This window comes from Pelodiscus sinensis, chromosome 25, assembly GCF_049634645.1.
Source record: "Pelodiscus sinensis isolate JC-2024 chromosome 25, ASM4963464v1, whole genome shotgun sequence".
NCBI classification, from domain to species: domain Eukaryota; kingdom Metazoa; phylum Chordata; order Testudines; family Trionychidae; genus Pelodiscus; species Pelodiscus sinensis.
Window position 1 is genome coordinate 10,310,704 of NC_134735.1, and position 13,665 is coordinate 10,324,368.

The 13,665-nt window shown below is 49.9% G+C and overlaps 1 protein-coding gene across 1 annotated transcript in view; it reads right to left on the bottom strand.

The window, feature by feature from the left end:
- The window catches only part of EPHA10 (EPH receptor A10), a 147,453-nt gene that overhangs the window by 69,574 nt on the left and 64,214 nt on the right, over positions 1–13,665 (bottom strand). The window contains exons 4-5 of the mRNA XM_075908666.1: positions 4,612–4,767; positions 1,593–1,934 (exon numbers count right to left, since the gene is read on the bottom strand). Coding sequence (XP_075764781.1) covers positions 1,593–1,934; positions 4,612–4,767 — 498 coding nt within the window. The remainder of the gene's footprint in view (positions 1–1,592; positions 1,935–4,611; positions 4,768–13,665) is intronic.

Genomic DNA, 13,665 nt, shown 5'->3' on the forward strand with positions numbered 1-13,665 from the left:
CAGTACTGTCTAGATCATCCCTGATAGACATTTATCTAACCTACTCTTAAATATCTCCACAGACGGAGATTCCACAACCTCCCTGGCCAATTTATTCCAGTGTTTGACCACCGACAGTTAGGAGATTTTTCCTAATGTCCAACCTAAACCTCCCTTGCTGCAGTTTAAGCCCATTGCTTCTTGTTCTATCCCCAGAGGCCAAGTTGAACAAAAGTTTTCTCCCTCCTCTTCATGACACCCTTTTAGATACCTGAAAACTGCTACCATGTCCCCCCTCAATCTTCTCTTTTCTGAACTAAACAAACCCAATTCTTTCAGCCTTCCCTCATAGGTCATGTTCTCTAGACCTTTAATCATTCTTGTTGCTCTTCTCTGGACCCTCTCCAATTTCTCCACCTCTTTCCTCAAATGCGGTGCCCAGAACTGGACACAAGACTCCAACTGAGGCCTAACCCGTGTTTGCCTCAGAGGCTTGCTGTGATCCTCCACAAGCCTCTTCTAGAGGCAAGGCTCACAGCCTACTGAGCCGCACTCCTCACAGGCTAGTCCACAGTTGGGGTGAGACACTTCCGTAGTCCTGGTCTGCCCTCTCAGGGAGACTGTAGTGCCCTGGGAACGGTTGGGGCCCACCCACTGCCCTGGGGAGGGTTGGGGCCCACCCACTGCACCGGGCTCCAACTCAGGACCCTCGCAACAGACAGGATTTGTTCTACTCCCAGTCTGGCAGCTTCTTCCTCGGGCCACTTCCCCAAATGATCCCTTCTAGCACCTTTCTTCTGGTACCTGAGCAAGTCTGTTCTGCTTCTCCACAGCACTCTGCCTTACTCACAGCCCTCAGCTCTCACCCACTGCACCTTCTCACTGTCAAACCTTGGGTCTCTGCCCTCCCTCCAGGAAGGCCTTGTAATCAAGCCCCAGCAGGCCTCAATGGGTTGCAGGTGCCCTGATTAGCCTGCTCCTTTCTCAGTCAGCTCCAGGTGCCTGCCTGATTATGCTGCATTAGGCTCAACCCTTTTGACTCCAGGAAGAGGAAACTATTTACCCAGAGCCCAGCACACTTTCCCTCCATTTGAGTGCGGCAGCCAGCTGGTCTGGGTCTGTCACACCTGCTCGACAATACCACACCTCACTGACCAGAGAGCAGCACTGCACACAGCCATGCAGCTCCCACGCGTTTTGCTTAGCCCATAAAAAGGCAGGCACAGCTGGTTTCCCTAGTTGCCTGTATTAAAGAACAGCTGCCTAGAGAGCCATGCACAGGTTTCTAGTTGATTTCCTGGTTTTGTGTAGCCAGCCATCCCACCAGTAGTTGGGTGCAGCTCATAGAAACCATGGGGAGATAAAGCCAGCAGCTGTGGGCTTTGCAACCGAGGGCTAAGATTGGAACCATATTCATGGTGCACATGGAGTGGCAGTTTGCTGAGGGGCCGGTTCAGAGGCTGCTCCCTGCAGGGGTCATTCAGTGGAGGGATGGCAGCAGACGCTTTCTACACCAATCTCTTTCTACCCCTCACAAAGTGCCAGTCTCCGAGGCTAACAGGATGGGACCAAGGGGGAGCAAAGCAACAAGCATAGCCAGGAGCAGCACATACCTGTGAGGCTGGTGGAGATGTTCACTTCCGCGTACTGCGGCTTTGACAAGGCACTGAAATCAGAGACCCCATTGACAGCGGCCACCCGGATCGTGTAGTTAACATGTGGCAGCAGGTTGACCAGGGTAACGGTCCTGTCCACCAGTCCCGTCTGCTGGGGCACAAAGCCAACGCTGCTGCCGCACTGCTCACACTGCCGCCGGAGAGCCACCGAGCAGCGGTCACAAAGGAGGTTGTACGTGATGTCGTTCCGGCCACCCGAGTCGGCTGGCGCGCTCCATTCCAGCACCAGCGTGGACTGCCTCAGGCTGTAGATGAGATTCCTTGGTGCAGACGGTGGACCTGTGAACAGAAGAGTGAGGGGATCACTGCACAGGCCCTGGGGTATCACCAGCAGTGGGAGACCATCACATTTATAACCCCAACGCCCTGAGAATTCACCAGAAATTACAGCAGGCACCAGTACAAGCTGGATCAAAGAGCACCTATTTGTAGGGCAATCCTAATACCCCTCCAGTAACACAAGAAGTCACGCAACCTCAGTCACATGGACTATCTACTGCAGAGGTGACACGGAGAGAGGCCATGCTGAAGCAGCATTTTAAAAACAACAAGTAGTCCTGTGGCACAGAAAAAGAAGCCGCCTTCATGTTTGACTTGTAGCTCTCATGAGTATAGTTTCTTGAGTGTTTGTGGGCAAAACCCACTTCCTCAGATGATGAGCTGGAAAGGAATAACAGAAACCACGTGTTTTATAACTGAAAAAAAAAAGGTACCTGTCAATTGTAGGACCAATGCTAATATAATTAGTCTCATTAGTGCCAGTCCGGTCTTACAATTGACAGGTACTTTTTTTTTTCCTGTTATAAAATACTTGATTTCTGCTCTTCCTCTCCAGCTCATCATCTGAAGAAGTGGGTTTTGCCCACACTCATGACACTAGATACATATTTTTGTTAGTCTCGAAGGGTATGTCTACACTACCCCGCTAGTTCGAACTAGCGGGGTAATGTAGGCATACCGCACTTGCAAATAAAGCCCGGGATTTGAATTTCCCGGGCTTCATTTGCATATGCGGGGAGCTGCCATTTTTAAAACCCCGCTGGTTCGAGCCCCGTGCCGCGCGGCTACACGCGGCACGAACTAGGTAGTTCAAACTAGGCTTCCTAGTTCGAACTACCATTACTCCTCATTTCACGAGGAGTAACGGTAGTTCGAACTAGGAAGCCTACTTCAAACTACCTAGTTCGTGCCCCGTGTAGCCGTGCTGCACGGGGTTCGAACCAGTGGGGTTTTAAAAATGGCAGCTCCCCGCTTATGCAAATGAAGCCCGGGAAATTCAAATCCCGGGCTTCATTTGCAAGTGCAGTATGCCTACATTACCCCGCTAGTTCGAACTAGTGGGGTAGTGTAGACATACCCTTAGGTGCCACAAGACTTCCCCTTGTTTTTAAAGTTGCAGACTAACTCAGCGACCCCTCTGAGATGCTTCAACAGTTGAAGGCAAGTTGTGAGCACTGCAGAATGGGATTCGCTGCCGTCTGCACTGAAGGAAAAGGTGAGCTCTTAACTCAGGTTAGCTAATCCGCACCGGCCAACTCAGGCTGACGTAGCAGTGAAAAGGCAGCAGCTTCTTTTCTAACTCCCATTAGCAGTGTACATGAACGCCTCTAGGGAGCCCTGCGGATTGAGCACAAGCTGCTAGCTTGAGTGAAGAGCCAAGATGTCGTGCCTTTGTTATTTCAGCCCAGATTACGGGGACAAACTTTATTGCCGGGCAGACACACCCGGAATGTCTGATACCCGATAACACTTTACACATGCCAGCTACCCACCCTGCTCCAAGCTTGACACTTGGCTTTGCTTGTTTCACACAGTGAAACCGCTTAGAGCTCTGCAATAGAGGCCAAGTATAAGGCACATCTCACTCAGTCAAACCCCAGAGGCAGCTTCCTTTTCAAGAAGCCGTCCCAAAGTACCCAGCACCATGGTATCTATTAAATCAAGTTGAATTAACTAGAGAGCGTTTAATTAAAACGTGTGTGCCATAAGAACATAAGAATGGCCATACTGGGTCAGACCAAAGGTCCATCTAGCCCCGTACCCTCTCTGGCGACAGTGGCCAATGCCAGGTGTCCCAGAGGGAGTGAATTGAACAGGTAATGATCAAGCCATCTCTCTCCTGCCATCCATCTCCACCCTCTGACAGAGGCCGGGGACACCATTCCTTACCCATCCTGGCTAATAGACATTTATGGACTTAACCTCCATGAACATATCTAGTTCTCCTTAAACCCTGTTATAGTCCTAGCCTTCGCAACGTCCTCAGGCAAGGAGTTCCACAGGTTGACTGTGCGCTGTGTGAAGAAGAACTTCCTTTTATTTGTTTTAAACCTGCTGCCCATTAGTTTCATTTGGTGGCCCCTAGTTCTTATATTATGGGAACAAGTAAATAACTTTTCCTTATTCACTTTCTCCACACCACTCATGATTTTATAGACCTCTATCCTATCCCCCCTTAGTCTCCTCTTTTCCAAGCTGAAAAGTCCCAGTCTCTTTAATCTTTCCTCATATGGGACTTGTTCCAACCCCCTAATCATTTTAGTTTCCCTTCTATGAAACATTTCTAATGTCTGTATCTAGTGCCCTGCTAGATCAGGTCTATACACATATGCCCCAGTGTAACTGGGGTGATGCCCAATCCTTTACAGCCTCAGATTTCAGGCCTCGGCATGTCAGACTGTGAGCTCCCTGCGGCAGGGCCTGGCTTTTCCTATCTGTCTTCTTGTGGTGCTACTGAAATACACATCATAATTCATAATGATGCTAAAGCTCTGGGAAACAGCCCTGGGTGCCGGTGGAGGGAGGGGCAGCCTGCCCAGCGTTGGTGAGACGCCTTGGGCTGACACGGGCCCAGCCAGCCCCAAGGACAGTACACATGCACATGCAGCAGCTCTGGCCGGCTCCTTCCTTTCCCTGCCATTTACCGAACCACGGAGGTTGCTTGGGAGAGACGTACGGGTGCAGGCGGCAGACGGTGGGTCTGACGGGGCCCGGGAATAGTTCCTCTGGCACGGGCAGAAGGTGGAGGCTTCTTGCTGCGTGAAGCTGTGCTCGGGACAAGGAGAGCAGAGCAGGAGGCGGGGGGACAGCTTATAAAATCCAGGAGGGCAAGCTGCGAAGAGACAGACAGACAGTTAGGGCAAGCCAAGCTCTGGCAGCACAAGCACAGGGAGCGGTTGTTCGTTAGCAGCCTTCCCCCTTTCCCGAGACCCCAGGCAAAGTGGGCCTCAGTGTTTAGAAATCTTTCCACAGATTCAAGGAAAGGGTTGGGGGCCGGGGCCACGTTTTAGCGACAGCAAGTCGGAGCGGCAGCAGGAGAGCCATGGTGGGGTGGGGGTGCCCTCCGGAAGGACAAGGAGGCACTGAATAATGCACGGCCCAGGGTACAGGAGTCAGGAGGGACGGGGAAAGTTTCAGAGAGGATACAGGCGCAGCAGCAGGATTTAGCAACCGTCCGAAGGGGAGGGAAGCACTGAAACAGGAAAGAGCCAACAGTGTCACGAGAGTATTTACACATGGCAGGAGTGGCTGTTAAAGCTCGTCCCCGCTCTGGCACGCCTAGTGCAAAAGGTGGGGGCCCACAAGAGACTTTAAAAATACCTTGTCTCTATAGGCTTCTGCTTAAAAAACCCCCAAGGTCACAGATTCCCTGACCATGAGCGATATGCGGCCACCGCCCAAGTGCAAAACGCCTTTTCCAAACCCAGGAGGACTCACTTGGGAATTTATAACCTATTCAACTTTATACACAAGCTTTTATAATCACACAGAGCCTTATACTCGACTTTGGTTCCTGTGTTCTCGCCATACAGTGCCTGTGAGGTTCAAACAAACAAACAAACAAACAAACAAAGTAATTTACACTGGGGTAGGGCCCAGGTTGCTTCTGTACCACAAGCAGTAAAGAGCCGAGAGAGAGCATCAGCAGCATCGGCATATTCCAGGAACCGGTGCTGCAGGCCAAATGGATAGCAGAGATCTACCGGCCCTGCTGGAGGAAAGTCCCTCAAAAGACAGAGGAGCAGCATGTGACGGCAGAGGAAAAGGGACTTAGTGCTCTACAAATGAGCTTACGTTCGTTTCAATGGTGACCCTACAAGCTGTGGGAAGGAAAGAAGCCGGAAATCAAATGAGAGAGAGTCATGGAGCGACCGGACAGACAGACTTGGATATTTGTGCTTCCCTCACTGCTATGGAGCAATGGCCCAACCAGGACCCCTGGGCTCTGTGGGGCAGCTCTTCTCTCTTTAGCAGGGGCTGCAACGATGCTGACTCAGCTGGAATTCAAACTGAACATATTAGCTGAACGTAACTTCGGGCACCTCGCCTTGCTTGGCTTCTCCTTCCTCTCCTGCCTGCTCTGCCTACACCAGCCCCTTACTAGCTGAACAGGTCTACAAAACACCCTCGTCTTACCCTTCCTGAGTTGCTCACCACTGAGCCTACGCCTTGGTTCCAGGGCACTGCGGTTCATTCATTTTTACCAGGATATAATACTGGTAGCTACAATTGCGATCTGAGGACAAAGTACCAGGGCTATGCCATTTATTCCTAGGACACCGGAATGGGATTTATTCCTAGGACACCGGAATGGGATTTATTCCTAGGACACTGGAATGGGATTTATTCCTAGGACACTGGAATGCTCAAGCGACACAAAGTGAAAGGCAGATTTTCAGCTCTTGCAAAGTCTTTTTGGGTATTCATGTCACTCTGCAAGTCCGGGTAAATCAAAGTGGGGCACGAAACACCTTACTAATCCTGCCTCTTCCTGGACAGCCAAGTTCTTTTCGCTGTGCTCCCCGGAGCCTGCCACACGTATGGATTGCTGGCTGGCAGAGTTGAGATCTCTCATGCAAGTGAGAGGAAAGAATGGTGGGTTTTTTAATATTAAATAAATAGCCTTTCCGGAGTTGCCCCAAACCCAAATTTGTTATGAGCCCTGTTCCCTGAAACGTCCTGTCTCCGTTCTAGGTACTGAGGGAAGAAGAGAAGCACATCCACGAACCACAGACTTCCAGTGTCAAGTCAAAGCACATGTCCACTAGCCCTCCTGCAAGCCGGCAAAGCGAACCAAGAGCATCGAGGACAGAACAGAGCAGGCTTTGCCAACAAGCTTTCTCGTGTGCACCCCGTAACAACAAGAGCCTAGACTGCATGTCCCGCTGCACTCAGGAGAGGCTTCCAGCCCTGCTCTTTCCCAGAGCAAATGTGCCCCATTCCCAGATGTCTGGAGCTCAGGCAGAGTGGCTGACTGTTCTTTGTCAGGCGCGAAGAGACAGCTTCTCTTAAGCTGCCGGCAGCCACCAAAGCGTTGCATAATGTTGGCATGGTAGGTGCTGCCCTGGGCTGCTGCCACTTCTCAGCAGAAGAGCTGTTGGGGGGGGGGGTATTGGCCCCACATGAAAACAAGGGCAGTGAACAGGCTCTTGTCTCTGAAAACCCAGCCCAAGTAAGAGTCTTGTCCTGTGTGCTGGCACAGCTGCACAAAAATCAAATGGCTGCCCAGCTGCTGTCAACACGATGTCAATCTGGGATGCAAGCCGAGTCTCTGGTCCAGTCGGCTCCGCTCAGAATGCTTCGGAGCATAACTAGAGCACTCAGGAGAAACGCTGTCGCTGAAGCAGGCTGCTCGCTCCTTATTGCTCACCCTTCCTGGCTCTCACAAGAACACTGAGGGAGCTGCAGGAGGATGCACAGACATAGGAAACCAAGATCCGCAGCCTGCAGTTGCCAGCCACAGCTTCCGTGGGTCTCCAGGCCTTGCCCACTTCACGACAAATCACAGGCCTTTAATCATCGTGAGGAAGCCAAACTAGGACTCTGAGAATATGAATATTAGCGGCCTTGGATCCTGCTCTGATTCTCTGAGCTGGGGTCCATTTCAGAGAGCAGAATACCATATGTTTTTGGCAATCTCCGTTTTACGCAAACCTTGCTGAAAGCTCACAGATGTTTTCCCTTGTACTGGAGTTGTTCCTGCAAGAGAGTGGTACTCAATTTGCAGGGTGGCCATGTAATTTGCCAGGTGGCATCTGCCATGATGAAGATGATGAAGAAGAAGAATTTCCTTGACAGCTCCCTTGTTGTGTTAGGGAAAATAAAAATCCCCAAATCTTCTCTAGGCCATTCAGTATACCCTGGGCTTTTATCAAGTCCCCTCTTATCTCCTTTCTAAGGAAAACAACCCAAAACTTTTCAATGTCTTTTTCTAGGAGTGTTCTCCCAGGCCTCCTAACCATTTTTTGAACCGTTCTCTGATCTCTCCTTCACCTCGCACCTCCCGAATTCTGTGGAATCCTTCCTGAGGAGAGGTGACCAATGATGCACAAAGTATTTCACATGAGGCCATACCCTCGGTTACAATTGTTATTGTCATTTGCACCCCCCCTCCTGACCCTCCAGGTGCTTCTACAATTGACATGTTACATATGGGCAATGATCCAACAACGTAGCACTGTGTGACCAAATTAGAGGTGCCAAATGAACCAAACTGCCTGTTTCCTCCTAGCCCCATTCCCAATGCCCCTGCAAGGGACCACTTGCTTACTATGCATCCTTTATTCATTGCTGTGACAGCGAGAATACGTGTTCCCATCTTGTTAAAACACCGTGTGTGCTCAAAATAGTAGCAAAATGAGCAGCAGAGATTTGTGCTGTAGGTTGGCCGATAGATAACCTGGCACGATGCGCCCGTGGGGAGGTTCGCTCTTACAAACCCAGCTCCTGCCTTTCTGTGCAGGGAAGAGTGGAGGGGGCTGTGTCACGAGGAGGAAGTGACATCAGTGTTCATGCCTGACCTTTTCTGGAAGAAGCGCGGGTTCTAGTAGGGATGCAGGGGTCAGACGCGCAGCCCAAGGCTGCTCAGACTAGGGTGGGACATCTGTGTCTGCGTCTGTCCCTGCCCGACAGAACTGCCCCATCCTCTCCATTCCACAGCACACTATAGCAACTGAGAGCCTCAAACAATGAATTTCTCCTGTGTCCTTGTAAGGTAGGGTTTTAAAGATAGGGAAATGGAAGGACAACGTACAGGGCTGACTGAAGGTCACAGAGGAAGAGCAGCAGAACCAGGGTTTGAACCCAGCTTTCTGGAGGCCCCTTCTGTGGTGTCTGTACAGCAAGACCAGGACCACAGAGCAGAGAGTGACCCACATGGCCTACAGCAGGTGTGGGCAAAAGGGTCTCCGTGGGCTGGATCCAGCCCTGCCAGGAGCACTTGGCGCTTTGAAGCGCCGCACGCGGCTTGCAGGGGAGGGGAGGAGAGCAGAGGAGGCTTTGTGCGCTCCCTCGCCCCCGGACCCTAATTGAACTAGGGGCAGGGGAGCGAGGGAAGTCTCCTCCCATGCCAGGGCACCTTGGAGCAATGTAGAAGGGGGGCAAAGGCACTCCCCTTACCCCCAGACCAAACTGTTGTCTGGGGGTGAAGAACCTGGAAATATATTGGCCTGGCCCCGCCCCTTCCTGTGTGGCCTGGGGCCACTTAAAAAATTTCCGAAGTGGCCCCTGGCAAAACATTATTGCCCACCCCGGCCTACAGACAGGATTCCAGCTCATCTATGCAAGTTCTGTAGCATGAGCTACTGACTGAAGTTTTGTTCACACTACAAAGTTTTGTCATCAAAACCTGCCTCTTGGTGACAAACCAGTGAGAGCGTACACACAGCAATGGGACTTTTGTCACCAAAAGTGCCCAGTTTCGACAACAAAAAACTTCCAGTACCAGGAGAGATGTTTTTCTTTTCCCTTTCCTTTATTGTCAACAAAAGAGCCAGTGTAAACTCTGCTGTTGTGTTTGTCAACAGAACTGGCTTCTGCTAGTATCCCACATTGCCTGCCCAGATGGCTCTGCTCAGTGTTTTAAGATCTCTACTGCCCTGCAGGCATGTGCCCCACCCCTTTCCTAATATCCAACATAGACCTCCCCTGTTGTAACTTAAGACCATTGCTCCTCATTCTGTCATCTGTCACCTCTGAAAACAACCTCTCTTCATCCTTTTTGGAACCTCCCTTCAGGAAGTTGAAGGCTGCTATCAAATCCCCCCTCGCTCTTCTCTTCTACAGACTAAATAAGCCCAAATCCCTCAGCCTCTCCTCACACATCATGTGCTCCAGCCCCCTAATCATTCTGGTTGCCCTCTGCTGGACCCTCTCCGATGTGTCCATATCCTTTCTGTACTGAGGGGCCCAGAACTGGACACAATACTCCAGATGTGGCCTCACCAGTGTCGAACAAAGGGGAATAATCACTTCCCTACATCTGCTGGCAGTGCTCCTCCTAATGCAACCTAATATGCCATTAGCCTTCTTGGCTACAAGGGACCCTGTTGACTCATATCCAGCTTCTCATCCACTGTAACCCCCAGGTCCTTTTCTGCAGAACTGCTGCCTTTTTCTTGTTATAGCTGGCACATTTACTTGTTTACCAGGTAAAATAAAGCTGCAAAGTCAGAACCCTTCCCAGATGGGGCTTGGCTAGCTGGAGCGGAGTGGGTGCACCGCTCTCCTCTCCCAGGTTCACACTGGGGCTATGTCTACACTCACGGCTTCTTGCGCGAGTAATATGCAAATGAGGCTAAGCATGGAATATCGCTGAGCCTCATTTGCATACCTAATGAGCCACCATTTTTTTCAGAAGAGGCTCTTGCGCAAGAAGGAGCATCTACACTGCCCCTCCTTAATAACTTCTGGGGCCACTGCCACACTGGCTTTCAACTTTACTTGAGCTCTTACGACAAATCCAATTGCCTCCTGGGCAGTTTTCCCACGTTCATTGTGACTTTGCAGCCAAATGTTGATCATGAGTTTGTTTCTTCAAGAGAGCTGGCATTGCAAGATCAGAACCCCCCTCTCTGGATCTCTTCATTTCCCTTGAAATAGCTCTTCTGCGGTTCAGTATTATTTTTTACCTCTGTTTTCCATTTACCTCTTAAGCATTTAACTTTTAAATGTTTTTGACAGGCCTGTATTTTTCTCATTGTCTTAACTTACTTTGCTTTAGGGATGCCTGGAGGGTTTGTGGGTGAACAAAGAGGCAACACCCCTGCAAGGACACAGTATGCATTAGCACTATTGAACTTTTTCATGTCGTTTAATTCATACGATAGTGGAAGTGTTGTAGGCTTGCCAGCACGAATCAATAATGCTTGCAGTTTCTCCCCCAGACGCCTATACGATCATTTATAATTAACACTACAACTCAGTAGTCTTCTGAAATCAATTCCTTTCCATTTTTGTCAGAAATCGTATTTGACAAAGTTTGGGCACTTTTTATGTGAGTGACGTGTCTGTGCTGAGGTGTTTAATAGCACACATTCCTAAAAAGGCCGTAAAGGAGGACCTGGATACAAACCTAGTGATTTAGACCAGTATGTTCGGGTATGTCTACACTACCACCCTAGTTCGAACTAGGGTGGTTAATGTAGGCAACTGGCGTTGCAAATGAAGCCCGGGATTTGAATGTTGCCGGGCGCCGCCATTTTTAAATGCCGGCTAGTTCGGACTCCGTGCCCGCGGCTACACGCGGCACGGACTAGGTAGGTCGGATTAGGCTTCCTATTCTGAACTATCTGTACTCCTCGTAGAGTCCGAACTAGCCGGCATTTAAAAATGGCGGCGCAATTCAAATCCCGGGCTTCATTTGCAACTCCGGTTGCCTACATTACCACCCTAGTTCGAACTAGGGTGGTAGTGTAGACATACCCTTATGGACTGCTATTGGTCACATGTACACAGCCTCACAGATTAAACCTGGAACCTTCCGTCCCCTCACAGTGTCCCAGCCATAGGACCATGAACCCAGCCTCCCTTGGTCAACTGCATGCAGACAGAGAGGGGGAATGCAAGTCAATGTGGACTAACCTCTTCTATCCATTCCAGGTGCTACACACACTCCATTAGGTGGGCGGGGGGGGGGGAGAAGGGACAGTTGCAGGCTCATTCTGAGGCTTGCTGATAATCTGCTGTCAGCAAAACTTGGATGATCGCTTAGGCTATGTCTAGACTGCCAGCTTCTTTTGGAAAAAGCTTTTCCGTAAGAGATCTTCCAAAAAAACTTCTTCCAAAAGACAGCATCCACAGTGCCAAAGTGCAACGAAAAAGCGATCTGCTTTTTTGAAAGATAGCGTCCGGACTGAATGGATGCTCTCTCACATGTAAGCTGTGATTACTATGGGCAGAATGGCCACCTGTGCTTTTTCCTCTTTTTGCGAAAGAACTCCCTCTTCCTCCTCCACACACACCTTTTTTAGAAAGAGCTCTTTCGGAAAAAGGCTTCTTCCTTGTAGAAATAGGTTTACCAATGTCAGGAAAACCCCTCTGTTCTTTTGATTTTCCTTTGAAAGGATACAATTGCAGTGTGGACGTAATTGAAGTTTTTTCGGAAAAACAGCCATTTTTTCCGAAAAAACTCTGTAGTGTAGTCATACCCTTAGTGGTGGGTGTTTCTTGCAGGCAAAACACTGAAGGTCGGGGCAAAAGAATGGATTGTACATTCTACATTTCTCTTAACCTCTTCTCAGAAACTAGCCCCTTCAACTCTCTGCTCATATAAAAGGGCTCAACCAAAGTTCTAGGTATGACACACAAATTAACACCCCACGGGGTAGGCACAGAGCGACTGACAGACCTTTTCTCCTCTATGCTTCTCTCTCTCTTTTGAAGTGCAGTGGCCAAAAACAGCAGTACACAGCATTTCAGGAGACAGTTCCTTGTTTCCGTGAGTGACAGACAGGGCAGAGTTTAGGACTAACAAATTTTCTCCTCAGAATCCATCAGCAGCATAGGATGGGTGTTTAGAACGGGAGAGAACAGGCTTTCAGGAGACTAATTGTGCTGCGGCGTTGAGGCCTCATGATGAATCACACCCACTGAGCACCTTCAAAGTCCCTATTCCAAATCCAGCTCCTGTCGCACGGCGGTAAAACGGTTACATCATTTCCCCTAAGGCAAGAGCACTTGCTGCAAATTTCAACTCTGTCGTCTAGAGAAAATGATGTTTCAAGCAGACAGCTCTTCATACAAAGAGAAATAACACCATTGCCCCTGCTTGGAGGAGCGCTGCCTCCTATTAATCCAATAGCCACAAGTAACAGGAGCTGGAATTCATTTGCTCTTCACCAAACAGGAGAAATAAAAATCAATATTTCGCTGTGTGTGGCTCCCCGCAATGAGGTTTGTAAAGTTCCATAGTCAGCAGAACTCCAGCCAGCTCAGCAGCAACAGGTGCCATTGATCCAGGATGGACAAACATCAGGGCTCTGTCCTTTAGCAGCCTCCCCCCCTGTTCCCGCCAGTTAACACTCACCTAAAATCATTGTGCAAAGGGAACTGACGGGTGGGCACAAGTAGGGCAGCACACAAGCTCAAGTGGGAAGAACCCAGTCACACCACCCCGGGAGCAAGTCTAGATGGCACAGTCAATTCTCCAAGCTCTTTCTAGAGACAGCCTCCTCCCACAAACCAGGAGCCACTGGCCATTCCTGGCAGGCAGGCCAAGGCACTAGATGGACTACACGTCTGATCAGGTGAGGCAAGACTGATGAGAGTGAAGGGACAATGGAAAATCCAAGGAACTGCCACCTGGAACTGCTCTGGAGACAACTAAGGATCATGGGATCCTCCCTCTCCACCCGCAAGATGTCTCTCTTCTGACAAGTTGTATCAGACAGATACATGCGTGAAAATGAATAACTGTAGTGTGGTGGCATCCGAAACATGCCAGACTTCGGGCAGACATAGGATGTCAAAACTCCTGTCCTGCAAAGCTTCCAAAGAGAAAGAGAAAGCGGGGAGCAGAGAGGACATGGTACTGCCTGGCACACGTCTTAGTTCTCCACTTTAATTTTGCATGTACACTTTAGTGCCTGCGGCTCTACTACCTATCTATGCCCACTTGGCAGGTTGCTAGGGAGGGCTGAGGTAGGAGTAGCTTTCAGGAAGGATTTGAATGCCAAGGCTTTGCAGACTAGCTCAGGAAGGGCCTAAGGGTGCATCTACATTGTTATTTTGA